The 26121-nt window shown below is 38.6% G+C and overlaps 1 protein-coding gene across 2 annotated transcripts in view; it reads right to left on the bottom strand.

Moving 5' to 3' along the window:
- Window positions 1–26121, bottom strand: part of CFI (complement factor I) — a 55404-nt gene that overhangs the window by 25088 nt on the left and 4195 nt on the right. For both annotated transcript variants that reach the window (XM_053565667.1, XM_053565594.1), the window contains exons 2-7: window positions 14341–14388; window positions 9385–9664; window positions 5954–6104; window positions 2692–2873; window positions 1739–1852; window positions 1492–1602 (exon numbers count right to left, since the gene is read on the bottom strand). In XM_053565667.1, the coding sequence (XP_053421642.1) occupies window positions 1492–1602; window positions 1739–1852; window positions 2692–2873; window positions 5954–6104; window positions 9385–9664; window positions 14341–14388 (886 nt within the window). The remainder of the gene's footprint in view (window positions 1–1491; window positions 1603–1738; window positions 1853–2691; window positions 2874–5953; window positions 6105–9384; window positions 9665–14340; window positions 14389–26121) is intronic.

Genomic DNA, 26121 nt, shown 5'->3' on the forward strand with positions numbered 1-26121 from the left:
GAGACAATGGGCAACCTTGTCTAATTCCTTATCTGAGAGGAAATGATTTCAATTTAACTTCATTCAATAGGATATTGGCTGTAGGTTTGCTGTAGATGGCCTCTATCAGTTTAAGAAATGTCCCTTCTATACCCATTTTCTTAAGTGTTCTGATCGTGAAAGCATGCTGGATCTTATCAAAAGCTTTTTCTGCATCAATTGGGAGAATCATACGGTATTTGTTTTTTAATTTGTTTATGTGATGAATTATATTTATAGATTTACATATATTGAACCAGCCTTGAGACCCTGGGATAAAACCCACTTGGTCATGGTGTATAATTTGTTTGATGTGTTGCTGGATTCTGTTTGCTAGGATCTTGTTGAATATTTTTGCATCAATATTCATTAGTGATACTGGTCTATAACTTTCTTTTCTTGTTGGGTCTTTTCCTGGTTTGGGGATCAAGGTGATGTTTGCTTCATAGAATGTGTTGGGTAGTATTCCTTCATTTTCTCTATTTTGAAAAAGGTTGAGTAATAAAGGTACTAGTTCCTCTTTAAAGGTTTGGTAGAATTCTGATGTGAAGCCATCTGGTCCCGGGCTTTTCTTTTTAGGGAAATTTTGTATAGTTGATGCTATTTCAGAACTTGATATAGGCCTGTTTAATATTTTCACTTCATTTTGGCTAAGTCTAGGAAGGTGGTGTGCTTCCCAGTACTGGTCTATTTCCTTCAGTTTTTCGTATTTCTGAGAATAGAGTTTCTTGTAATATTCATTAAGGATTTTTTGAATTTCTGAGGAGTTTGTTGTTATTTTGTCTTTACCATTTCTGATTGATGAAATTAGAGATTTTTTTCTTTTTTCCTGGTTAGGTTAACCAAAGATTTATCTATTTTATTGACCTTTTCAAAAAACCAACTTTTTGATTTATTATCTGTTGTATAATCCTTTTGTTTTCAAATTAATTTAATTCTTCTCTAATTTTGGTTATTTCTTTTCTTCTGCTGGGTTTGGGATTGGAATGTTCTTCCTATTCCAGCTGCTTGAGGTGTCGCATTAAGTTGTTAACTTCCCATCTTTCCGTTCTCTTGAGGAAGGCTTGCAGTGCTATAAATTTCCCTCATAGGACTGCCTTTGTGGTATCCCAGAGGTTCTGATAATTCAGGTCTTCATTGTCATTTGTTCCAAAAATTTGGTAACTTCCTTCTTAATCTCATGTATGACCCAGCTATTATTCAGCATAAGGTTATTTAGTTTCCATGTTTTTGTATGACTATGCAGATTCCTGTTGTTATCAAGTTCAACTATGAGAACTTTTTTTAAAAAGTTCTGTAACAAGTAGATATTTAGTAAATAAAAATATGAAGTGATGAAGATTTCATAGTTTTTAACAGTATTCTTACTGCTACAGCCACCCCTTGTCCCTTAAGTTCACGCTTTACCTAAAGAAAAGTTTCAGAAGTCTTGAATTCAAAAATGAAAAAAAGTCACCCCAAACTTTAAATTACCTTCACAATCAACTTCATCTTCTCCTGTAAGGCAGTCCACTTCACCATCACATTTATACCGGCTTGGAATACAAACACCCGATTTACAAAAGAAACTGTCACCGCGGCACCCTGTGCAAACATAAGTAAGAAAGTTTTCCTTCCATGTCTTAAAACGTTGAATGAGGTGCAATATGAAATTCAATGGTAAAGTTGTTTTTGCTTTTTTAGTTAGAAAAATGAATTTACGGGCTGGATTTATGTCTACCTTTACAGCACAGCTCATCACTTTGGTCTCCACAATCATTGACACCATCACAAGCCTTCCTCTGAGAAATGTATTTCCCATTCACACACTGAAAGGATTTATCCATTGGTAAATCTGTAAAGCAGGAATTAACTTTGTGAAATTTATTTACGGAGTTGTGGCATGACATCCTTAGCACATTTGGGGGATAATGGACTTGTTAAGATAAAGTGAAACTTCCAAAATCTGATATAAAATGGATTAGTAGTATCAACATAGTATATATGACTAATAAGGGAAAATAAATGCCAAAGTTGGCTGATGGGGTCCTGTCATTGTCCCTGAAAATCAGCATTTATGGTGGAAGTCTGACAGGGGGCCAGGAGTCAGGAGTGCTTGCCAAGGTCAGCAAACACTGGTTCTCACCATTTCTTTTTTGCTGCCACACTAATACCCACACCTACTTCCAAGATCGTACTTTAAAAAGAAAACCACTGGAAAGGGGTGGCTATGGTTTTGGCCTTTAAAACCATACGTATGGGTCAAATATTCCAATGTCAGAATGGAGGGTCAAAGTGGCAATGACAGCCGGGAAATGGAGGCTCTGATGTGATCACTTCAAGGTTTTAAAGGAAGGTATGCACACCAGAACTCTAAAAGGAGATGCTGAGGTTTCTTCTTGTGCTCAATTGACTTCTGTTTGCTGTAATAACTCTAATCCGATATTCAAAGAAAGCAAAGGGGAGTCAGGCAACTTTGCTTCCCATATAGGAACCTGGAGAGAAGTGATATTTTGAATGGCAAAAAGACACAATAGGAGAAAAGTACCAATTTAGCCTCTAAAGCCCAAAACATAATAGAGTCCATATCACTGCCTCTGTGACTGGAAACTGGGTACTAATCATTTGTTTACTGTGGTGTTGGTATAAAATAAATGTGAAGGAAGGGAAAGGACAGGCAAGTACTCCACCAACCTGTGTCCTGTGTGTAACACACCACACCAGCTAAATCTTGGGAACCCTGAGTTCTTCTCTTAGTAAAAGTACATTCAGCCAAACTGGTCTCGAATCCCCGACAATGCACATGCAGACATTCAGTGGAATTTATATAAGGTTCTTCAGAAACACTAAACCTTCTTTGAGTATGAAGAGCACCTCTGCAGACAGAATAAAAGAAACATTACGGTAGAATAATTAGTGCATTGCATGTATGACCCTCTGTAGGAGGTCAGGGACTCAAGTTGTTTCCTCTCATTCTGTGCATATGAGTTACAGATTGGGGAACATACTTGAATTCTCTGAGCCCCAGTATCTTCACCTATAAAAAGGAATATAACCATCTCACTGGGTTTTGTAAAGATTAACTAAAATAATCGATTTTAACTAGCCAGAGTTCAAAACATGGCAAACACTCAGCAAATGTTGGTTTCTGCTCCTTGTTTCTTATTAAGGAGAAAGGCTTCTTTCTCATTCCTGGTTTCTTTCCTGGAATCCTTTGGCCAGAGGATTTTGGAAATAAATGTCAGAAATGGTGCGCTCAGATTTTTTGTCCTTTCCTTTTGGGAGTCTCTCTGCCTTCCCCATGCTATAAGGTTATCTGGCCGGTTTCATTATTGCCTAAGATTTGGAAGGCTGAGTTAGTTTAATTCTAGAGGGTCCCTTTTGCTTTTACACTAAGCTTATCCTCAATTCAGGATTGACACTATTAGGGCAATACTTTGGCATCTCTATGTCATTGCCTGGGCTTCCTAATTTGTTCAGAATTTATGTGGAAAAGAGGCTTCCTTGGTGAGGCACCATCCTAGAGACAATTATTTGCAATGAACTATTTTTCCAAGACGTTCAATGGGTCCTTGCTTCTTGTTAGAAGTAAATGGGGGGAAAGAGGTTAAATATGAACAGTTGAGCAGAGATGCATCAGGCAAAAATTAAACAGTAATGGCAGTAGAAATATCAGACTAATAGAATAAAAGGCAAAAAGAGAACTAAAAGGAGGGTACTTTTAATTATTTCAGATCCATGATGAAGATGTGGCAGTCATGAAGCTGTGCCATGAGAATAAGCAAGACCCTTGGGGACAATCTGATGAGTAAGTAATCCAAAAAGCCTCTCAATTAAAAGTATCAGAAATATTATATAAAACATAACAAATGTACTCAAATGAGCTTTTCAGGAAGTAAGGGAACTCCACGCTGGCTAAAATCAGAGAAGTTGGTTCATGAGCTTATGGAAAATGTAATAAGAGCACATAGAGATAAATAAGCCCAAGAGAGTTTACCACCAGGTTGAACCAGTCACTTGAAGATCACTAACTGTCGAAAATCAGAAATATTCTATTGCTCATTTTAACAATAAGAGACTCTCACTAATGAACTACTAGCAGGTGTCACTTAAGAAGAAAATTGAATCCAGAATGGAGGTGTGAGATGCACAAAGGAACAAGCCAAGAAGCTAGTAAACATGAAGTAAATCTGAATAAACATTGACTTAACAACTTTGACAATAATTGCTTATTATACAAGGATAGTGATTAACTTCAGGGGCATATAAAAATAAGGTGAAACTAAATATGGGAACTTGATGGGATAATGACATTTTTTCTATTATGTCTAAAGAAGCTGAATACTTCCTAAGCCAAGAATTTATACTATAAATGGTATAATGGTATAAATTCAAAGATAACCATTAAAGGAATAGAAATATAATGTATTGGCTCAGCACCTGTAGCTCAAGTGGTTAGGGCACTGGCCAAATACACCAAGGCTGGTGGGGTCGAACCCACCCGGGCCTGCTAAACAACAATGACAACTGCAACAACAACAACAACAAAAATAACCGGGTGTTGTGACAGGCGCCTGTAGTGCCAGCTACTTGGGAGGCTGAGGCAAGAGAATCACTTAAGCCCAAGAGTTTGAAGTTGCTGTGAGCAGTGACATCATAGCACTTTACCAAGGGTAACAGAGTGAGACTCTATCTCAAAAAAAAAAAAAAAAAAAGAAAAGAAAAAAGAAATATAATGTGTTATTTCCAAGCCAACTAAAAGAAGAGAAAAGGAAAGATTAAAAACAATCTTTATTATCTATTAGCAATTAGAAAAGAAAAAATGAAAGCACAGAAAAAGCAGAGTAATAATAAGCCCAAAAATAAGAAAGGAAAAACACAACACACCTAACAATGTAGTAAACACAGTAATGTAAATAGAATAAACTCTCCAGTTAACAGTGACTGTCAAATTAAATAAATAATCTAGGTAATGTGCTATTTATAGGAGACATGCTTAAAATATAAAGATATAGAAAGATGGAAAAGAAAGAAATAAAAAAAAAATTTGCAAAAACAGTTAATTATGCTAATTCTAATGGATAATGAATCCATCACATAGAATCCTGTACCTGGAGCATTTAAAAAACACTCAACTACAAAGCAAGTCTCAATGAATATTTTAAAAAGTTGTCATCATACAGGCACATTCTCTGACTATGATGTGTTTAAATAAGAAAACAACAACAAAAAGTTAACCAAAAGCAAACTAATATATTCATACGGAAAATAAAAACAAAAAAAGAAGAAAAAACCTTCTAAATTACTTATGGCTCAACAAAGAAATTACATTGAAAATTAGAAGATATTTTGAAGTAAATCATAAATAAAATACCACTTACGAGGTTTATGGAATGTAAATGAAGAATTACCTAGAGGGAGATTTTTACTGTCAGTGTTTGTTTATGTTAGGAAAGTAAGAAACACTGAAAATGGTTGAGTTGAGCCTTGAACTCAAAGATAACAGTAAAGATTAATGACGTAGAAAATAAAGAAACAAGAGGCCATTCATAAATACAAAAATCAAAAAGACTAATCAAATAGACAAATCTCCGCAAAGCTGACCAAGGAGAAAAATAGAAAAGGCTCCTATAAACAGTATTAGGTGTGAAAAGTGGACATAATTACAGATATGGAAGAGACAGATGGTAAGGAACACGTTTGCAACTTGGAATTCCCAAAGGATTCACATGCAAACTCTTCAGTAGACTTGCAGATGCTCTGTGCTCAGCAGGGTTCTAAGTGCCAGGTGAACTTGCCCACCCTTCATCCTCCTGACCATGCTATGAGGCAGGTAGTTAATTTTCTCAGGTTACACATGAGGAAACTGAGGCAAAGAAAGATTAGGTAATCAAAAGCAAATAGTTGGAATAATAAAAACAAAATCCTGAGAAAATCTTCTGATACAAGCACTCACTGTTGAAATCCAAGGTCAAGGCAGGCCACGTTGGCTTCCGTCATGCTCCAGCTACTGTGACATATGAACATTTTTGTATCTTGGTCTACAAGTTTTACTTCAACGACTCCCTCTGAGTTTTTAATTCCATGTAAGGAAACACTGAATTTTCCTAAAATGAAAAACCAAAAGAATAAGAAATATTTCAGCATTTACATTCCCCCCTTAATTAAAAGTCTTTAAAATAATAAAATATACATAATTCAAATAATCTTTGTTTCACATTCAGTATTTTAATTTTCTAGTGGACAATTTACATATTTCCCTCACCATTTCCTTTAAGTTAGTGTGACAATTCTCCATAATAAACTACTTAAAGAGACGCTTTAGTCAACAATGGAATGAAATAGCCTCCCCCCCACCCCCAAAATCACTATTGCTTTTAAAATACCAACATTTTCACCAATTTTATACTGAAACGAAACCACACAATATTTGTGCGATATGTGTTTCAGTGCCATTGTTGTGCTGGATGGCAGAGGCTCACTCGGCTTCACATCATCCAGAGACCCTGGATAGAATCTGACTCTAATGTCTTGAAATCCCAAATTGTCATGGCTCCATCGATGCCAGTAGTGCGAAGTTTGTGACAATCTTGTTTGTCTGCCTCTTAAATAGACACTTGAGTGATGCTATTCTGGTGTAGCATCTCCAAGGCTGTATTGCAGTCCTCAGGCGTGGCCCTCGTATCCACATTGCAGAAATGTTCCATGGCAGACATACTGTGCTGGGTGCTCTGTTTTGGAATGTCTCACTTGGACCCAAGGGTCAAGCAGCCGTGGTCATTGTAGTTAAAGAGCATGGGGCAGCAGTCATGGCCAGCAGCCACAATGCTATTGTCTGAGACAGATGATACACTCTGGAGTGGCAGGAACTCTCTTTTCAGAGTTGAGACCTGTACACTTTTTGAGGCATCAGCAACAGATAAGGTGCTGTTGTCACTGACCCAGGCTAGGCAGCTCCCAGTGGCGGAGAAGCTGACCCTATGGACCCAGCCACTAGTGCTACTACCCTCAAACTCTGACATCAGCTGACCAAAGGCTTCGTGCTGCCCTGGGGTGTACTGGTTGGCTTTTCATCCACTTCTTTAATCTAGGCAGAAAACACTCTTCATTTGAAGTCACATGATCCTGTTGTCAGCAAACATTGTTGGGATGCCAGTCCAAGCAGAGGACCGTGGAGCAAATTGGCTTTTTAATGTTTTTGCTTACCCATCAGTCATTTTCAGACTGGAGTAACAAACAGAAATGAGTCATGCTCCACTTCCTACAGCAAATTTTTTCTCTGAGGGGTACCACTTCACAAAAGTGGCTGCACGATTAATTCTCAGGTTCACCAGGGCCAGCTTCCAGACACCATCTTTCTGACTGCAGACATAGGCCTTGCGGTCTGCCCCGAAAGTGATGATGTGGTCCCTTTAGGGGACCCCAGTCAATACCTGTGATGTGTCTGCTATGCTCCTTGAGTTCATGAGCTTTGACCCACTGGCTTCCATTTTTCTTGCAGATCTGCACTTCGTGACTATTGGCGCTAAGGGCAATTTGGGTAGGATCCCTGTTCCAGGCGTGACAGGTGATTGGCTCTAGTAAAAACTGATGCAGGGACATTATTCTCCGTGTTTTCAAAGAATGGACAGCTGGGGTGGGGGCAGTCAGGGCAGGATCAGAGCAGAGAATTCGCAGATTCTGGTCAGTCAACACCAACAGGCTTCATGGTTGCAGGCCTTAAGTTATCTTCGAACACCATGGGGATTGTAACAGATAATAGTAAGCAGCTGTTTTATGGCTGCTTGTCATGTGTCAGTGGCTGTGCTTCCCAGCTGTATAGAAGAGCATTGAATTCTCACATCACCCTATGAACATTAAGACTGTGCTTATTCCTGTTTTTATACAGGAGAAACCTACATCTGAGAGAAGCAAGTTACTGGCCCAAGTGGAGAAGCCAGGAATTGGAACCTGCTGAATTGCTCTTACCCCAAGTCCAAAATAAACAATTAATGAAAACATAGGAAGGGTTCATGTCTTCTCACATATCTAAGGCATGGAGTGCCTCAAGAGAAGAAAAGTCTGACATGGACAATATAACCTGCACTATTGCCTTCTTCCTCTCCCAAAGAAATGGGCTTAAAGAAGGAGTTTTCTCCTTCCTTTTCCACAATATTTCAACATTTTTTTTTTTTTTTTTTGAGACAGAGTCTTACTCTGTCACCGGGGTAGAGTGGCATGGCATCATAACTCACAGCAACCTTGAACTCTTGGGCTCAAGTGATTCTCTTGCCTCAGTTCTTCACTTTTAGTAGAGACAGGGTCTTGCTCTTGCCCAGGCTGGTCTCTAACTCCTGAGCTCAGGCAATCCACCTGCCTTGGCTTCCTAGAGTGCCAGGATTACAGGTGTGGGCCACTGTGCCCAGCCAGTATCTCAACTCAGTATCTCAAAAGTATATCGGGCTACTATGAACTATATGTCATGATGCCTTTGAAAAGAATGCTTTCGGCATCCCTAAGGTCACAACGTGTCTGTGACCACTTGATATCAGAAGACAATGAGCCTGAATTTTGCTGTATAGCTCAAATTTAAGGAGTACTTTCTGTTTGCCACACCCTGCATGAGGAACTTTACATATATCATTCTGTTTAATTTTAACAAGATGCTTACAACTTAGAAACTTCTATTATTGCTCTTTTAGAGATGAGGGAACTGGGTCCAGAGAGGAGATGCAGCTTGTCAATAACAAGGTGGGGTTTGCAACTACATCTGACTGGCAGTGAGATCCCCAATCTTAACTTCTCCATTAGCCCAAATGTAACGGCCCCGTTCTCCTCATTGCACGGAGTATCTGGATGGAGTGTAGTTGAGCAGCCCGCTCTTACATGCCAAGTTTGCTAGGTTGGCATAGGTCCTAGGTTATCAGTGGCTCCAACGTGCCTTGGGTAATCAGGCCGGTGGGGTCAGAGATGCTGGGAGAGAGGAATACTGGAAGAAAATGTTAGGTCAGAAGGTCCAAAAGGAGGGCTCGAGGTCTGAGTAGCCTACATTTTGGAGAAATATTTTTTCACTGGGTTCTGAACCAATTCAGTGGCCCTGGGAATCCTTTTAACAAAGTAAAAGAGAGAGTGAGGACAATTCTAAAGGGCTGGGCTGTAGAGAGTGACACCAGCAGTCGTGAGGTGAAGGCCTGGACTCAGTATCCCCTGCTCTGGATTCCAGGGCTGGCTGGATTCTGGTGATCATTGATTTCATTAGTTTTTACTCCAATTACTATTGAGGGACTAGAGAAGAATTTTGAGTTGTTATTATAATATTTCACAGGAAAAATATCATCTCATAGAAAGTATGACATTCAATTGTGCTCTATGTATCAGAGAACGACTTCAAAACTAGGCTTTTCCTACCTTCAGCTGGGCATGTTCCATTATTTAAAAACTTTGTTCCTGCATAAAGACATTCCACACTCTTCAGGTGACAGTATGTTGGGTAGCTTCTCCCATTGGTTGCACATACCACGGGGCCATTCTTTGGGCACTGATACGGGAGTTTACAAACACATGTCCCCTCTATGCATTTTTGCCACGGGTGGCAGAAGACTTTATTGCAGGAAAGGTGTGTGTATTTTTTCGCTAAGCACGTTTTCTCCACCAGGTCCTCTTGAGGTGTGTCTGAGGTTACAGTGAGCTGTACAATGCAAAATAAATATTAACTTAGCAACAAGTTGAAGTCTTTTTTTTTTTTTTTTTTGGTTTTTTTTTTTTGTAGAGACAGAGTCTCACTATACTGCCCTCGGGTAGAGTGCCGTGGCGTCACACGGCTCACAGCAACCTCTAACTCTTGGGCTTACGCGATTCTCTTGCCTCAGCCTCCCAAGCAGCTGGGACTACAGGCGCCCGCCACAACGCCCGGCTATTTTTTGTTGCAGTTTGGCCGGGGCTGGGTTTGAACCCGCCACCCTCGGCATATGGGGCCGGCGCCCTACTCACTGAGCCACAGGCGCTGCCCAAGTTGAAGTCTTTTGTGTGAAGATGAGTAAATGAAGGAAAAGAGCAAAGCAGACCCACCTCACAATACAGATGTGTTTGGGGTAGTCTGGTGGCTTTAAGAATCAGACAAACTTGGCATCTAGTTCCAGTTTGGGCACTGAGAGTTATATGACCTGGAACAAGGGATTCTGTTGAAATGTGAATTTCCTGTTTGCAAGATGGGAATACTATCTCTCCTATTCTGCTAAGTTATCATGAAGATTAGAAATAATACATGTGTAATGGTTGGCGGTTACCAGACTTGAAATTAGTGGAATTTATTATTATCCTCAGGCCAACACGTATTTTGGCCTTTGAAAAAAATTAGTGAATCTCAGCAGTCATGTTAAGGAGTAAACACACTTGGTGTTGAATATAGTGTCATGGAATGAAGTGATGCGTGAAATTTATTAATTGTGCACTCCATATATTAAACTCCTACTGCATGCAAAATCCTGCTAAGATGAGTATGACATGATCTCTCTCTTTGAAGGGCTTGATATGTAGGCAGTAAGGTAGAAACACACCTGACAGCTAGGATGAAAGGCAGGCTATGCTGAGTAACACAACACTGGCACGCACACAACTCAGTTCTCTTGGAGAACCAGGGTGGGAGAGATCGTCTCTCTAGGGAGATTTAAAAAGACATCCCAGAGGTAGTAGCATTGGAAAAAACCAGGAAGGACAGGTGTGGCTGCCAGAGGGCTGTTGCTAGCAGCACACTGAGCAGGGATGGTGTGGGACATATTTAGGGCACTGTGAGCAGCCTCTACACTCACACATATGGCAGTGAGTGTGCTCCAGATGGGGTGGCCGCTGCTCAGGAGACTGGGGAAGAAGAGGCAGCAAGAGTGTTATATGAGAATGGTCTAGAAAGACATGAGCAGGCATTAGGATTCAACAACTTAATGTGTATAGGGGTAAAGGGTGGGTCCTAGGTTTTAAGGTTGAGTAAATGGAATAATGTATAGGGACATTAGGTGGAATGTTGTGAATTTGGTTAGGGACCTTTCGAGTCTGGGTTATTTTATAGAGGATATGTGTGTCTGACGTTTAGAAGGCAGATTATTAGCTCGTGTATCATTTAACAGAATAAGTGAACACTGCTTTGTGCTAGGGACTGTTTTAAGGCTAGGGGCAAAGGGATGAAAGGCTGCCCTGTGGGATACACCGGCCCAAAGAGAGACAAGCCAGCATGACTGACAATTTCCCTGATTGACCTGGGCCAGGAATGCCCTTAGGACAGAGTTCTAGGCCCCTAAGCCGGAGTAGAAGACTTAGGACCACTTCTAGGAGCAGCTTATGTCTGGGCTGAGTTCTGAGGGTGTGTGGGAGCCAGCTATGGAGGCAGTAGTGGGTAGAGAGTCCAGGCTGCACTGTGGGCTGGACTCCAATAGTGAGTTGGAGGTTGGAGAATAGAGTGAAAAGTTGGCTGGGGATGAGGGAGCAGGTCCTGAGGGAGCCGTTGAGAGACTGTAAGTGGAAAAGCACTTCCTGGAGATCAGATCAGATGGGGAAGAGGCCAATTAGACCTGTAGGAATTCAGAGGAAATGTGATAGGGGCGAGGAATGGGACAACAAATGGGACAGCTTGTGGAAAGCCAGGGTCTGTCCCTGTCCCCAGCCATGCTAGGTAGGATGGGCATCTTGTCCCCCAGTCTCCCTGCCCCAGCCGTGACAGCCTCATCCTTCTTCAGTGCCTCGCAGCTGCAGTAGCAGCCAGCTGGGGCCCAAATGAGTAGACTTTAAATGCTCTTATGAAGACAAAGATAAGCTAATTAAAACTTTGCAAAAAATATGCTTTTTAGTTTACTTTAAAAATAGCCATGGAAACAAGAAAATTTGACAAATTGGTCCCATTCTGTGAACTGGCTTTTGACATAGTGATCTAGAATTAAATCTACTAGTTACACACTTTTCATGGTTCCACATACTTCTTTGGGGTATGTAATTAGAGTTGGAATTTTTTTTTTTTTTGGAGACAGAGTCTCAAGCTGTCACCCTGGGTAGAATGCCGTGGCATCACAGCTCACAGCAACCTCAAACTCTTGTGCTTAAACAATTCTCTTGCCTCAGCCTCCCAAGTAGCTGGGATGACAGGACCCCCCACAATGCCTGGCTATTTTTTGGTTGTCATTGTCATTGTTGTCTGGTGGGCCCAGGCTGGATTCGAACCTGCCAGCTCTGGCAGTCTAGCCACTGAGCTATAACCACCAAGCCCAGATTGGAATTTTTATCCTTATTTCTCTCCTGTATCTTCTGCTGACCAGCTTGGAAGTGCCTGATGGCAGAGACCTTTTATGTATCATCACCTTTATGCTGAAAGAGCAATAGCAACTTGATTCTTCCCCCCCCCCCATCTTTTCCCCTTTAAATCCTTTCTGAGGTCTCTTTTCTCCTTGATCTTAGGGTAAGAACTTGGGCAAGTGCCATAACTTTTTAAGTCATTCTTAGATTAAAAAAAAAAATAATAAAAGACTTTTATTCCTAGGAACAGTTAATACATAGCAATGACAATGTCTCGTCTCATGTAACTGTTGAAATGCTGACCTTCATGTCAGGTAATGTAGCCTCACCCCCCCACCCCCTGCTTAGACTTGCTTCAGGTCTGGTGGGCCCTTTGTGAGCTCTCCTCCATCCCACAGCTTGCAAGGCCAGGAGAGGAAGAGAGGGACAGGCAACTGGTCTTGCCTGACTCTTAGGGCTGCAACCTGCAAATTGATGGGGTAGGGTGGGGATTAAAGCTGACTCTCACATGTGGGATACCATGAAGTTCTCTAGAGATTATAGAATGGGTGATATCAAAGCTTTGAGAGAGAGGAAAATGGTTGAAACAAGGAGATAGGAAAAGTAATCACAGCACAGGAGAGAAATTGTGTTAGAAATTAAGCAATTCCCTACCCCTACAATTTCCTATTACTGGAATCAACTTTATGATATTACCATTTTAAATTTCAGATGGATGGTAATGGCTAACACCAACACAGTGGCTGTTGACAATGGCAACACTAATCAAAGGAGAGATAGAAAGTCACTGTTGGCCAATAGTAAGAAGAGAGATTTATTTATACCCTGTATAAAACATAATGACAATAGTTTTAGCTATTTTAAGTCTAGTTTAGATATAAAGGGGCACAGAGAAATGGGGTAATAGTTAGGGTTGGCCATGGGATTAAAGGAGGATTGTGTCTCAAGCTCATATACAAGAGCTTGATTAAGGAATGTTATATAAGTTTTAGGTGAAGTAATCCTCACAAATTGACACATATCCTGAAGAGATTCTTGTCAAGAAATGAATTCTGTATTAAAAATTATGCCAAAATGCAACACCAATGAACAAGAAAATTCCAGAGCCTACATTTTTAGCAATCATTAGCCACATTATGGAATAAAAAACGATATAAAGTTAATCAGTATGCTAAGAACTCCGTTCTTCTCTTCAACCAGCAGTACTAAAAAGATGATTTGAAATGACTTATATCTAATATCATTAATGATGAACCTCTCCCTATGTATTTATTGTGTGTGTTGCTCTTTGTGAGTTATCTTTTCCAGTTAATATGCTATTGAAATCAAATGAAGTTTGAAAATAAGAAAGTGTGATTAATGACAGTATTCCATAAAATATTAATGGTCAAAATTATTATTAAAAGATTTGCGTGTATAAAATTCTGTCTATTTTTAAGGTGCACTTATTTGTACAATAGCACATTTATTATTTATAAATAAATACATTCACATATACTAGGAGCACTTGCTCTAAAATTTTTAGCAATTATTATTACTTCAGACTACTCATTTACAAAACATGGCCCCGTCTCCTTTAGTCAGTACTACTTCTCTGTGTATATTGGCTTTTAAAACAAAAATTCTTTCCTTGGTATTTGAAATGATACAGCAATAATTTTTATGTGAACTTTATCTTTTTTCTCTAGGTGGGATTCCAGTGAAACTATTTTATTTTTATTTATTTATTTATTTTTGAGACAGAGTCTCACTATGTCACCCTCAGTAGAATGCCGTGGCGTCACAGCTCACAGCAACCTCAAACTCTTGGGCTTAAGCCATTCTCTTGCCTCAGCCTCCCAAGTAGCTGGGACTACAGGTGCCTGCCATAATGCAAAGTTATTTTTTTGTTGTAGTTGTCATTGTTGTTTGGCAGGACCAGGCTGGATTTGAACCTGCAAGCTCCAGAGTATGTGGCTGGCACCCTAGCCGTTGAGCTACAGGCACCGAGCCAAAACCATTTTAGATATATTTTCATTAGAAAACAAGGAACAAAACAACTCCTTATTCCAGGCCTTCTCAATCCAGTTTACAGACATACAACTTTACCTTAGTTTTCTTTGTCATCGTGTCTTTTCTGGGATTTTCCTGTTTAACCTATAAACAAAGGACAAAAGATGATCAATTATGATCAATATGAGAAAAACTCTACTCCCGTCCCCTTCTGCTGGGCATCATTAGAAAGTTACCCTTGTATTGCTAGCTAACTGTGTGATCTTTGGGAAATGACATTATTTTTGATCCTATTTTCATTTGTATAAAATGTAGAAAATACAAATAACCCATTTCCACATAGCTATGGTGAGGATCAAATGAAAAATACATGGGAAAGCACAAGTAAACATCTAAGATCCAATGTAAATGCTAATACGATGATTGGGGTGAAGTGCAGATAGCCGTGATTTTTCTACCCTCATCTCATCACAGTCCTTTGCTGTGCCTCTTACTGGGGACAAGGTGTATTTCCCCATCCTTTGACTCTGGGACAGGCCATGTGACTTGCTTTGGCCAATGAAAAGTCAGCAAATGTGACACAAGAGCTGCTTGGAAAATACTTGTGCAATTTTTTTGTCCTGTGTTTCTCTGCCATAACTATGAGAAAAATGTGACCAGGCTAGTACAGAGAGGAGAGAAGAACCACACCGCTGAGCCCAGCATAGACCTGCTGACCTCCAGCTGACCTACAGAATTGTGTACTAAATAAAGTTGTATGCCTTGGAGATACAGTAGTGCTTTTATCATTGTTATTGGCACAATAACTGGCACAATATTGATCTCCCTGGAAAATGCTGAGGAAAAAAAAAAAGAAAAAGTTTCAAAAAGAGTAAACAATATAAAATTATGTTTTTTCTCTAGGGGCGAATAAGCAACTTTGATCTCAAGAGTTACATATCAGTTAAGGTTCTCTATGGCCTCACTTCCTACTCATCACGATACTCATTAGAAATTTTTTTCTCCATTTTTCTCTCTCCTTAAGCTGCCTATCTTGCATTATACTTGAGAGCAGCTCTGTTCCAGAGTGCTGCAGACATCCCAACAACTCCTTAATTAGCAGCCATTCTATTCAGGTAAAAGAATAGAGGGAGAATGTTTCTCTATTAATCCCTAACAATGAATTCCAATTCAAGTAAGAAATTTGATAAGGTCTTTTGTTGTTTTTGTTTTCATTTTAAAAATAAATGTCCCTCTTTTCCCAGGATCAAAATGTTGTTGGGAATTGGGGGGAAATGGCTTTATGATGTGAGCAGGTAGGATGGATTCTTGTATCTTATTATTTAGTCTCTCCAAAAAAACAGAAAGTAGTATTTTGGAGCAACTTCATTATTTTTGTCTCTGAGATTAAAATAATCATTGGCCTAGTTTCTTGGTCTTGGGTTTTTTCATAATGAATGTGAGATGACTAAAATTTTGGGTTTTCCCCCTTTATAATAGATTTTTAAAAGTAGGAAACATGGAGAAATGTTCAAACACGTTCAAAAAGATGCCTGCAAAAATTGTATTTTGTTCCTTCACTTACCCTCTTAATCTACCTAGGGCCCACCTCAGAGGCAACTATTCTTTGTGAATCTTTCCAGTAATCAGCTACATATACCTGAGGCCAATTTTGCTCTCTAATATCTGCCCCACAATATCAGTGCATTTGCAAGCTTTAGTCCTATAACCAGCCCCTAAAGTGCATATAAATTGTTTCTAATGTTTTGCTGTTATGAACAATGTTGTAATGAATCATCTTTTCCCATATATGTTAAGTATACCTGTCAGATACTTATCTGGAAGAGAAATTGCTGTATCAAAGAAATGAGCAATTTTAATAATGAAAGATACAGCCTATATGAGAATGCCTAGGTTCCATACCCTCAACCACAAGATATATACTTTATTAACTTTTTTATCTTTGACAATTTGACATGCACAAATGTTATCAGAGTATAATTTTACTTGCATTTTTCCTGAGTGAAGTCTAGCATCTTTCAATATGCTCAAATTTAGAGATTTTTATTTTTCTCTCCACATACTAACCATATCTTTTACTTTTCACTCAATGTAAATTAGATGTTTTTCTTTTCTTTTGCAATACTTTTTTTTTTACGTTTATTGAAAACATTGATAAGTAGGGTGGATTTCTGTCCATCCTGTTGAATAGAACTTGGGGGAACTTGGGTTGAGGCCAGTGGAATCCCCGAGGTTAGGAGAAAGAGCTGAGAGTCAATGGAGACCAACTGTAGTTTATAGAATAAAGGCCTAGATAGAAGCTGCTCAAGGAGAGAACTTTGGAGCTCTGTAGGTCTCCTTTCAGTATTCAGTTGAGTATTCATCAATACTTACATGTGAAAAAACTATCAGAGGCTGGGGAAAAACAATTTGAGTTAATAACACCCATGCTCAATCAGCTTCTTCTCACCATTCTATCTAGAAAGCTTATCATTCAGGGGATACTGGGTGGAGTATACAGAAGGATCTTTCCCTAATAGTGTGTAATTAGCTATAGATTGAGTATGGTTTGACCTACCTAAGAAAGCTTAAGAGCAAGGCCTGAAAAGATAAAACAGTTTCTAAGTAACTAAATTAGCCCCTAGAACAAAGCTCAATAATATTTGCAGGAATAAAAAAACTCATCCAATAAGATAAAATTCATAACATTTTGGCATTTAAAGAAAAACAATAGGCACACAAAGAAGACACAAAATGTGACTCACAATGAGGAGAAAAGTCGATCAATTGAAACTTACCTAGAATGCCTAACACAGATGTTAAAATTAGGAGGCAAGGAGATCAAAAGTTATTATAACTGATCTAAACAAAAGAAAAATCCAAAAATAAGAGGGAACAACTGCTTCTGGTTCAGAGCCCACATACCACAATGGCTCAAGAGGTAAAAGAAAGCAGTGAAGTTCTATTCAACAGGATGGACAGAAATCCACCCTGCTTATCAATGTTTTCAATAAATGGATTGAACTCCCTTTTCAACAGACATAGGCTAGCTGAACGGATAAAAAAATACAAGTCAAGTATCTGCTGTCACTAGGAAATACATCTAATCCACAGGGCCTCATTCTTTCTGAATGAGGGATGGAAAATGATATTCCAAGCAAAAGCAAGCTGGTAGAGAGCCATTCTCAGGTCACACAACATAGATGTCGAAGCAACAAAAGCAAGAAAGGCAAAGATGGTTATTACACAGTGATAAAGGGAATAATTCAACAAGAAGACATGAGAATTTAAAATACTTATGTACCTAACACAGGTGTACCCAGATTTGTAAAGCAAATCCTACTAGATCTAAAAAAAAGTGATGAACAGCAATATTGTAATAGTCAAGTACTTCAATACACCACTGACAGAACTGGATAGATCCTCCAAATAGAAAATCAATAAATAAACATAGGACTTAAACAAGACTCCAGAGCAAACAGGCCTAATAAATATTTACAAAACGGTCTACCACAAAACTACTGAATATATATCTTCTCATCAGCACATGGAACATTCTCTAAGATTGATCACATCTTAGACCGCAAAATAAGTCTCAGCAAATTCAAAAAAAAAATAGTAATTATGCCATGTATATTATCAGACATTAATGAAATAAAATTAGAAATCAACACCAACAGAATCAACAACCAACTGCTGAACTATTATTGGGTCAAGGAGGAAATTAAGATGGAAATCATAAAATTCTTCAAAGTAATTGATGAGGGGACCAAGTTATTAAAATCTGTGGGACGGCTGAGCGCCTTGCAGCCCTAACCCTCGGGGACAGAATGAGACCGGTTTTGGCACACTGGGTAAGTGGATAGCCACTTCAGCAGTGATTCCAGCGAGAAAGCTGGGAAAGCTTCTGCTCAGCAAGTTTACAAGTTCAAAGTGCCTTTAAGTGGGCTGAAGAGAGATTTAGGGTGTCTACCTGCTGGGGCTTGAGAAATCAGCAGCCTCCAGTCGTATCAGAACTGTGATTAACATCTCATACCCCAGAAGACCACGTGTTGCCCAGACAATATTCAATAACATATACAAACTGCATTGTTTTTGGTTGTGCATTTTTTTCTTTTTTTTTTTGTTTGGTTGTTTTTTTTGTTTGTTTATTTTGACGTTGTTGATGTTCTTTTGTTTTTTAATTTCAATCTTTTCCATACAGATCCCTTTTTCTTTCTCAGTTTTTCTAGTTTAATTATAATTTCCCATTGTTGCCTTTTTTAATAACTAGAACTTCATTTTTGTTAGTGTTTCTACCGCTATCATTTGGTTTTTCACCCAATTCTATCCCCGTAAAGTTTTCTGTGTGCTTGTTTTGGTTTGATTTATAGCATTTTTGTCTTTCCTCTCTACTTGGTGGAGGTGGGGTACTGTGTCTGATCAGGTTAGCAAAGAGCTGCTGACCTCAAGGGAACCACCCAACTGGGCACCCCCAGAAGGTGGGTTTTTTTTTAAGGTTGTGTCAAAGTACCCTACTGTACACCTATATTGCCCTGTCTCCCTCTTTCTGTGCCTCTCTTCTTTTTGTCAATATTCCTTATACCCACCCCCTCTCCTTTCTCTATCTTTCTTTTTTTTTCTTATCACTCGGTCCTCCTTTCTTTCATCCCTTTTTTGCTCTTCAACCTTCTCACCCTTCTGGTCCTGTAACCCTTAGTCCACAGGCACAAGAACTTAAAGAGCAAGAGGAAGTGAAAGGAAAATTAGGGCAAGGAAACAGATAAAAGAAATCACTCATGAGGAAGAATCAGCAGAAAACTCCAGGCAACATGAAGAACCAGTCTAGAACAACCCCACCAAGGGACCATGAGGTAGCTACTGCAGATGATTCCACCTGTAAACAAATGTTAGGAATGACAGAAAGGGAATTTAGAATACACATGTTGAAAACAATGAAGGAAATTGCTAATAAAGTGGAAAATAAACAAAAGGAAATCCAAAAACAGAATCAAATAAGAGATGAACGATATGAAGAATATAAAAAGGATATAGCAGACCTGAAGGAACTGAAACAGTCAATTAGGGAACTTAAAGATGCAATGGAAAGTATCAGCAACAGGTTAGACCATGCAGAAGAAAGAATTTCAGAGGTAGAAGACAAAGTTCTTGAGATACCTCAGACAGTAAAAGAGGCAGAAAAGAAGAGAGAGAAAGCAGAACGTTCACTGTCAGAATTATGGGACTTTATGAAGCATTCCAACATACAAGTTATAGGAATTCCAGAAGGGGAAGAAGAATGCCCCAGAGAAATGGAAGCCATACTAGAGAATATTATAAAAGAAAATTTCCCAAATATCACCAAAGATTCTGACACACTGCTTTCTGAGGGATATCGGACCCAGGTCGCCTCAACTCTAACCGAGCTTCTCCAAGACACATTGTGATGAACCTGTCCAAAGTCAAGACAAAAGAAAAGATTCTGCAAGCTGCCAGGAGTAAGTGGCAGTTGACCTACAGGGGCAAATCCATCAGAGTGACCGCAGACTTCTCTAATGAAACTTTCCAAGCAAGAAGACAATGGTCATCTCCCTTTAACCTACTTAAACAGAACAATTTTCAGCCCAGAATTCTGTACCCCGCTAAGCTAAGCTTCAAAATGGACGGAGAAATCAAATCATTTATGGATATACAAACATTGAGGAAATTCGCCACAACAAGACCAGCTCTACAGGAAATACTTCAACCTGTTCTGCACACTGACCACCACAATGGATCAGCAGCAAAGTAAGAACTCAGAAATCAAAGGACAGAACCTAACCTCCACACTGATGCAAAAGATAAAACTAAGCAAGGGACACTCACCAAATAAGACGAATAGAATACTACCACACTTATCAATTATCTCAATAAATGTTAATGGTTTGAATTCCCCACTGAAGAGACATAGATTGGCTGACTGGATTAAAAAACACAAGCCATCCATTTGCTGTCTGCAAGAAACACACCTGGCTTCAAAAGACAAATTAAAGCTCCGAGTCAAGGGTTGGAAGACAATTTTTCAGGCAAATGGAATTCACAAGAAAAGAGGAGTTGCAATCTTATTTTCAGATACCTGTGGATTTGAAGCAACTAAAGTCAAAAAAGACAAAGGTGGTCACTTTATATTGCTCAAGGGAAAAATACAACAAGAAGACATTTCAATTCTAAATATTTATGCACCCAATTTAAATGCTCCCAGATTCTTGAAGCAGACCTTACTCAGTCTGAGCAATATGATATCTGATAATACCATCATAACAGGGGACTTTAACACTCCTCTTACAGAGCTGGACAGATCCTCTAAACAGAAATTAAACAAAGATATAAGAGATTTAAATGAGACCCTAGAACAACTATGCTTGATAGACGCATATAGAACACTCCACCCCAAAGATAAAGAATATACATTCTTCTCATCACCCCATGGAACATTCTCCAAAATTGATCATATCCTGGGACACAAAACAAATATCAACAGAATCAAAAGAATTGAAATTTTACCTTGTATCTTCTCAGACCATAAGGCACTAAAGGTGGAACTCAACTCTAACAAAAATGCTCAACCCCACCCAAAGGCATGGAAATTAAACAATATTCTGTTGAATAACAGATGGGTGCAGGAAGAAACAAAACAGGAAATCATTAACTTCCTTGAGCATAACAACAATGAAGACACAAGCTACCAAAACCTGTGGGATACTGCAAAAGCAGTTTTGAGAGGAAAAGTCATCGCTTTAGATGCCTACATTCGAAAAACAGAAAGAGAGCACATCAACAATCTCACAAGAGATCTTATGGAATTGGAAAAAGAAGAACAATCTAAGCCTAAACTCAGTAGAAGAAAAGAAATATCCAAAATCAAATCAGAGATCAATGAAATTGAAAACAAAAGAATCATTCAGAAAATTAATGAAACAAGGAGTTGGTCTTTTGAAAAAATAAATAAAATAGATAAACCATTGGCCAGACTAACTAGAAATAGAAAAGTAAAATCTCTAGTAACCTCAATCAGAAACGATAAAGGGGAAATAACAACTGATCCCACAGAGATACAAGAGATCATCTCTGAATACTACCAGAAACTCTATGCCCAGAAATTTGACAATGTGAAAGAAATGGATAAATATTTGGAATCACACCCTCTCCCTAGACTTAGCCAGGAAGAAATAGACCTCCTGAACAGACCAATTTCAAGCACTGAGATCAAAGAAACAATAAAAAAGCTTCCAACCAAAAAACGCCCTGGTCCAGATGGCTTCACTCCAGAATTCTATCAAATCTTCAAGGAAGAGCTTATTCCTGTACTGCAGAAATTATTCCAAAAAACTGAGGAAGAAGGAATCTTCCCCAACACATTCTATGAAGCAAACATCACCCTGATACCAAAACCAGGAAAAGACCCAAACAAAAAGGAGAATTTCAGACCAATCTCACTCATGAATATAGATGCAAAAATTCTCAACAAAATCCTAGCCAATAGATTACAGCTTATCATCAAAAAAGTCATTCATCATGATCAAGTAGGCTTCATCCCAGGGATGCAAGGCTGGTTTAACATATGCAAGTCCATAAACGTTATCCACCATATTAACAGAGGTAAAAATAAAGATCACATGATCCTCTCAATAGATGCAGAAAAAGCATTTGATAAAATCCAGCATCCTTTTCTAATTAGAGCACTGAAGAGTATAGGCATAGGTGGCACATTTCTAAAACTGATTGAAGCTATCTATGACAAACCCACAGCCAATATTTTACTGAACTGAGTAAAACTGAAAGCTTTTCCTCTTAGAACTGGAACCAGATGAGGTTATCCTCTGTCACCTTTACTATTCAACGTAGTGCTGGAAGTTCTAGCCAATACAATTAGGTAAGACAAGGAAATAAAGGGAATCCAAATGGGAGCAGAGGAGGTCAAACTCTCCCTCTTTGCTGACGACATGATCTTATACTTAGAGAACCCCAAAGACTCAACCACAAGACTCCTAGAAGTCATCAAAAAATACAGTAATGTTTCAGGATATAAAATCAATGTCCACAAGTCAGTAGCCTTTGTGTACACCAATAACAGTCAAGATGAGAAGCTAATTAAGGACACAACTCCCTTCACCATAGTTTCAAAGAAAATGAAATACCTAGGAATATACCTAACGAAGGAAGTGAAGGACCTCTATAAAGAAAACTATGAAATCCTCAGAAAGGAAATAGCAGAGGATATTAACAAATGGAAGAACATACCATGCTCATGGACGGGAAGAATCAACATTGTTAAAATGTCTATACTTCCCAAAGCAATCTACCTATTCAATGCCATTCCTATCAAAGTACCTACATCGTACTTTCAAGATTTGGAAAAAATGATTCTGCGTTTTGTATGGAACCGGAAAAAAACCCATATAGCTAAGGCAGTTCTTAGTGATAAAAATAAAGCTGGGGGCATCAGCATACCAGATTTTAGTCTGTACTACAAAGCCATAGTGGTCAAGACAGCATGGTACTGGCACAAAAACAGAGACATAGACACTTGGAATTGAATTGAAAACCAAGAAATGAAACTAACATCTTACAACCACTTAATCTTTGATAAACCAAACAAGAACTTACCTTGGGGGAAAGACTCCCTATTCAATAAATGGTGTTCGGAGAACTGGATGTCTACATGTAAAAGACTGAAACTGGACCCACACCTTTCCCCACTCACAAAAATTGATTCAAGATGGATAAAGGACTTAAATTTAAGGCATGAAACAATAAAAATCCTCAAAGAAAGCATAGGAAAAACACGGGAAGATATTGGCCTGGGGGAAGACTTCATGAAGAAGACTGCCATGGCAATTGCAACAACAAAAACAAACAAATGGGACTTCATTAAACTGAAAAGCTTCTGTACAGCTAAGGAGACAATAACCAAAGCAAAGAGACAACCTACACAATGGGAAAGGATATTTGCATATTTTCAATCAGACAAAAGCTTGATAACTAGGATCTATAGAGAACTCAAATTAATCCACATGAAAAAGGCCAACAATCCCATATATCAATGGGCAAGAGAGATGAGTAGAACCTTCTCTAAAGAAGACAGACGAATGGCTAACAAACACATGAAAAAATGTTCATCATCTCTATATATTAGAGAAATGCAAATCAAAACAACCCTGAGATATCATCTAACCCCAGTGAGAATGGCCCACATCACAAAATCTCAAAACTGCAGATGCTGGCGTGGATGTGGAGAGAAGGGAACACTTTTACACTGCTGGTGGGACTGCAAACTAGTACAACCTTTCTGGAAGGAAATATGGAGAAACCTCAAAGCACTCAAGCTAGACCTCCCATTTGATCCTGCAATCCCATTACTGGGCATCTACCCAGAAGGAAAAAAATCCTTTTATCATAAGGACACTTGTACTAGACTGTTTATTGCAGCTCAATTTACAATCGCCAAAATGTGGAAACAGCCTAAATGCCCACCAACCCAGGAATGGATTAACAAGCTGTGGTATATGTATACCATGGAATACTATTCAGCCATTAAAAAAATGGAGACTTTACATCCTTCGTATTAACCTGGATGGACGTGGAAGACATTATTCTTAGTAAAGCATCACAAGAATGGAGAAGCATGAATCCTATGTACTCAATCTTGATATGAGGACAATTAATGACAATTAAGGTTATGGGGGGGGGAAGCAGAAAGAGGGATGGAGGGAGGGTGTTGGGGCCTTAGTGTGTGTCACACTTCATGGGGGCAAGACATGATTGCAAGAGGGACTTACCTAACAATTGCAATCAGTGTAACTGGCTTATTGTACCCTCAATGAATCCCCAACAATAAAAAAAAAAAAAGAAAGAAAAAAAAATCTGTGGGACTCAGCAAAAGCAGTCCTAAAAGGAAAATTCATAGCCTTAAATGCCTACATCAAAAAATCAAATCAAAACAAAACAAAGCAACCAAAACCAACCAAATGAAAAACCCAGAAAGATTGCAAATCAACAATCTAATGAATTCTGTCAAGGAATTAAAGAAGAAAGAGCAAACCTATCCCAAATCCAGCAGAAGAAAAAAACAAAAATTAAGGTCAGAACATAACTAAACAAAAGAATTAAACAGAAGATTAATAAAACAAAAAGTTGGTTCTTTGAAAAGATAAACAAAATTGAGAGACCTCTTGTTATATAAGCCAAAAATAGAAAAGAAAGGACCCTAATAAGATTACTTAGAAATGAAAAAGGAGGTGTTACAACTAATATCACACTCACTACTTTCCATAACAGCAGCAATGAAAATAAATACCTAGGAATATATTTAACCAAGGAAATGAAAGGCCTCTGCTGGGAGAACTATGAGATGCTAATGAAGGATATCATGAAGGAAGTAAACAAATGGAAAAATATATCATTCTCATAGACCGCAGAATCGACATTGTTAAAATGTCTATACTACCCAAAGTGATCTATAGATTCAATGCAATCTGCACTAAAATACCAGCATCTTGTTTCATATCTAAAAAAAAAAAAAAAAATTCTATGCTTTGTATGGAACCAGAAAATAGCCTGAATAGCTAAAGTGACCTTAAGCAAAAGTGGACAAATTGGGAAGCATCACTTTACCAGACTTCAAGCTATACTACAAGACTATGGTAATCAAAACAGCATGATACTGGCACAAGGAGAGAAACATAGAGCAATGAATCAGTACAGAAAACCCAGATGTAAAACCATCTTTATATTGCCATCTGATGTGAACAAAGCAGAAAATAACATACACTGGGCAAAAGAATCCCTAGTCAATAGGTGGTGCTGGAAAAATTGGACAGAAACAGGATCTACACGCCTCTTACCACCACAAAAATTAATTCACAATGGATAACAGACTTAAACCTAAGGCCTAAGACTATAAGAATTCTAGCAGAAATGTTGAAAAAACTCCTCTAGACATCAGCCTAGGGAAAGAATTTATGACGAAGATCCCAAATGCAATCACAACAATAACCAAAATTAACAAATGGAATCTGATTAAATTAAAAACTTCTGCACAGCCCAAGAACTTAATTGACAGAGTGAATAGACAACCTACAGAATGGGAGAAAATATTTGCATGCTGTATAGCCAATAAAGGGATAATAAGAATCTATAATGAACTGGAGCAAATCGTCAAGAAAACAATCAAACTCCATAAAAATTGGGCAAAGACAGGAGCAGAAGTTTTTCGAAGGAAGATAGACTAATGGCCAATAAACATATAAAAAATGTTCAATGTCTCTAATCATCAAGGAAATGCAAATCAAAACCACAATGAGGTATTACCTAACTTCAGCGAGAATGGCTTTTGTCAAAATATCCCCAAACAACAGATGATGGCATGGATGTGCCATGCCATCACTTACATGCAGTTGGTGGGACTCCATACTAGGACAACCTCTCCAGAAAGTCATATGGAGATACTTCAAAAAACTAAAAGTAGACCTACCATTTGATTCAGCAATCTCATTATTGGAATTTACCCAAAGGAAAAAAAGTAATTCCGCCAAAAAGACATATGCACTCCAAAGTTTATTGCAGCGCAATTCACAATTGCACAGATGTGGAACCAACCCAAGTGTGCATTAATACATGAGTAGATTAACAAAATGTGATATGTGTATAACATAGAGTACTACTGAACCACAAAAAATGTTGAACTAATACCTTTTGAAACAACCTGGATGGCACTGGAGACCATTCTCCTAAGTGAAGTTTCACAGGAATGGAGAAACAAACACCAGATGTACTCATTATTAAATTGGAACTAACCAATCAACACCCATGTGCACATTTGGCAATAAACTGAATGGACAGTAAGCAGGTAGGAGGCATAGGATAGAAGGGGTAAACCAA

Source organism: Nycticebus coucang, chromosome 1 (assembly GCF_027406575.1).
Source record: "Nycticebus coucang isolate mNycCou1 chromosome 1, mNycCou1.pri, whole genome shotgun sequence".
Taxonomy (NCBI): domain Eukaryota; kingdom Metazoa; phylum Chordata; class Mammalia; order Primates; family Lorisidae; genus Nycticebus; species Nycticebus coucang.